A 3,437-nucleotide genomic window follows, 5' to 3' on the forward strand; every position below is an offset into this window, starting at 1 on the left:
AAAAAAAAAAAAAAAAAAAAAAAAAAAGGTAAAAACCAGAAAATAAATCACAGAGAAGCATCCAGGATTTCCAGACTCACAGGAACATGACGATCCATGGACAGTTCTACTGAGGGAGGGGAGATCATTAGTTTCCTTGTGTACTACCGTTCCATTTTGTTTTGAGAATATCCTCTTCAATTATTTGGAAGCCTCTGGTGAAATTCCTCATTTCAAAGACTGCCCCACTGACACAAGACCTTCGGAGGCTGCTAAAACACCTACCACCCCAGCCACCACCATCACACAAAACAGAGCCCCAGAGTCACCACCAGGCTAATATTGTGAGAGCTTCTATGTATCCAGAACTACATTAAGGCTTTTACAGATGGTGTCTTATCTAATCTGTACAACTCTATGATCATCATCATGACTTTTTTAGAAGTGAGGAAGTGGGATAAGTAACCTGCCTGCTGGTAAGTCACAGAACTGAGAATGAAACCCCAGTCTCCAGGTTTTTAAGCCCTGGGCCATCCTCCCTTCCCAACAGGGCAGGGGCAGCTCCAGACAGGGCTGCCAGGGAGGAGAGCTGCAGAGCTGCAGGGCTTATCTGAGCCTGGCTTCAGGACTGCAGAGGCCTTTCAAGCCCAGCCCTAGTTCTTGAGCCTCTAGCAGCAAATAGAATGCAGAGAGCTGCAAAGGGCCAGCTCATTTCGCTGGGAACTCTCGTACTCTTCTGTGTATTCCATCACCCATGATTCTGAGGCTTTCCTAGGCTCTAAGTTCTAGACTGTCTCCCCCATCCCATAAGAAGCTCTTCCAGACATTGTTACCAAAACCTCCCTTCACCATCACTGCTCTGCACTGACCACTCACCATGTACAGGGACTGTACTAGGTGCTTAAGTTGCATTTTCATTTCATCCCTCACATCAACCCTATGAAGATATAAACTATCTCCATTTTACAGATGTGAAAACTGAGGCACCAAGAGTTTATATGACTTGCCACAGGTGGCAGTTTTGGGACTGGGATCTGTCCAGTGCCACTCTGCAGCCCCTTCCCAACCATGAAGGTACCTTCCCCAGTCAGGTCCTCTCTTGGCAAAGGGCCACCATCTGCCCTGCCTGACACCACCGCAGCCAACTCCTGGAGTTAAGGAATAGATACTTTTCTTTTCCACCATTATCCAAAGCTGCGGAGGGTACACCCTGGTCTTCTCTGCTTTGCCCTCTCCCTACCAGGCAGCATTCAGACTCAGTCTCGGTAGCCCACAGCAGGGTGCTCCAGGAAATACCACCAGGAATGACCACTAGAGCCAGAGGTGGGGACCACAGCAAGGGTGACAGCCCTCCTTCTCTGTCAGTGGGCATTGTGTTAGGTCCAGTAAACTAGAGCACCAGGCCAACTTCACATACTTTCCTCTGCCCAGCCTAAGTGACCCTCCCCACTCCTGTTCCCTCCCAGTTCTAGAAATAAACCAGGTCATAGCATCAGAGAAAACAGCCAGGTGCGTGTGGAAAGATCCTGGTGGAAAAGATTATTTCTATAAAGTAAATTAAGGCTCCCATTCAGATCAAGGGGTGGTAAGTCAAATTCTCCAAGACAGGCTGTTCTTGGCTGAAAACGGGTCCACCTGGACCTACAGGCTTGGCCAGCTCAGCTAAGGAAGATCCAGAGGCCAAGAGGAAAGCATGGGCAGGAACTGGAAAAAACAATCAAAGAAGCTGCTCCCTGCAGGCCTGGAGCCTTTTTTTGGTCTGCCTCCTCTTGTTCCCCCAGCACCCCCCGAACAGATGTGTCATCTACCAGTCTGGTCAGAGTAGCTGATTGGTGGAGGGTGAAGGACTGGGGGAAGGGGTGGGATGATTTGGGGGACAGGCACTTCCTCTGAAAAAGAATGGGCTAAGAGATCCAGGGGAGAGCTTTTCGCCCCATATACCCACCCTGTTGGGCTCTAGGAACCAGGAAGGAGGGAGAGGACAGAAAGGAGGAAAAAAACAAAACAAGGTCCAAGCTATACCACATGATTCCACACCCAGCCACCAAACAGCAAGTCATGAAGGAAGGAGGGGAGCAGGCCAGGGGATGGTGAGATGGAGTTAAATCACAGCCACGCCTGGAACCTGCCCTGCACTAATGCCCTCCTCATCCCAGGCCACAGAGAGACAGCCAGGAAGGTCATTTCACACCCATGTTTCGGAAAACATTCAAGGTCAGATCCTTTTTACCTAAATCCTGCTTTCATTTGGGTTTGCATCAGGCTCATCCCCTTCCTCCTGCAAGCCTTCCTGGATTTATTCACTCAGTGGATGCCATTCCACCAGGGCAAACGTTTGCGGCACCTCTCCTGACCTAAGGCACAGTCCTGCCCCAATCCCCTTACCCTCCTACCCAGATCACTCCCAAGTTAACCACTTGAGTGATCCACAGCAGGCTGTCAGCCCCCGGACTGGCTTCCAGCTCCTGCCCAAGCCCAAAACAGGAAATGGGGCTCCAAGGCTGAAGCCTTGATCTTAACACAGGCAAGGTTAAATGCTGCCAAAATAAATGATTTTAAAAAAACCTGGCCCATTGAAGTGGAAATGACCGGGAGATAATCTCCTGCTGTGCATTAACCATGCCGCTGCCTCCTACCTCAGGCAGGGCAGGGCAGGCAGGCCACTGGAAGGCTGACTCAAGTGTTTCCTTTCTTTGCTTAGGAGCTCCTCCTGCCCTCAGACCAGGGACACAGGACACAGAGAGACAGGATGGGGGGGGTAACATCTCTAGATAGTGGAGGGCATCTTGAGAGCCAGGCAAGAAGCAGATGCCCTCTGCAGCCAGCTTCTACGTTTAGCGGGGTAATCAACATTCAACCTCGCCCTGGAGAAAGACACCTGGCCTTCCTTCCCCCGCAGGGCAAGTCTGTGCCTCTCCACTCCCTTGCCGGACAGGCGCCCGCAGTTCCCCTCCCCTTTGAGGAAAGGGAGGTAGGCCCGGAGGCTCTAAGAATGGCCCCAAGATTTCCCTTCTTGAGGTTTCCATAGCCCCAAAGCCTCTGAATCTCATTCCTAACTTTACTTGACGATCTACTCCCTACGTTCGCCACCACTTGAACCTCCCCCAGGCCTCTCAGGGACCACTAGCGGCGGAGCCGCACACAGCGCACGTTTGGGGAGCATGAAGGCGACCCCGAAATGCGAAGAACCAACGTGTCTGTCGGTTTACGACCTTGAGCGCGAGGCAAGGGGCTCACCCGCCCGGCGGAAGTTCAGGGTCCTGATCCCCCACCAGCCCCGCCCAGTTAGGCCTTTAGCCGTTTCTGTGCCCCCGCGCCCCCTACTCACTGCGTGTGCTGGGCGCGGCCTGCGCCGAAGACCTCGTCCAGCGCCACCGTGGCCTGGCCCAGGAACTTGTCGACGCCGATAAGCGAGCGGTGCATGGTGGTGAGCACCAGCTCGCAGGCGGCGGCAGAGC

The 3,437-nt window shown here is 52.6% G+C and overlaps 1 protein-coding gene across 1 annotated transcript in view; it reads right to left on the reverse strand.

The window, feature by feature from the left end:
* RAB11FIP5 (RAB11 family interacting protein 5 (class I)) overlaps positions 1-3,435 on the reverse strand; it is a gene marked incomplete at its 5' end in the record, with an annotated part of 37,907 nt that extends 34,472 nt beyond the window's left edge. Inside the window, one exon of the mRNA XM_011980758.1 lies at positions 3,308-3,435. Within this exon, the coding sequence (XP_011836148.1) occupies positions 3,308-3,435 (128 nt within the window). The remainder of the gene's footprint in view (positions 1-3,307) is intronic.
* Between the last annotated feature and the right edge of the window lie 2 nt (positions 3,436-3,437).

This window comes from Mandrillus leucophaeus, unplaced genomic scaffold (genome assembly GCF_000951045.1).
Source record: "Mandrillus leucophaeus isolate KB7577 unplaced genomic scaffold, Mleu.le_1.0 Scaffold216, whole genome shotgun sequence".
Lineage (NCBI taxonomy): Eukaryota > Metazoa > Chordata > Mammalia > Primates > Cercopithecidae > Mandrillus > Mandrillus leucophaeus.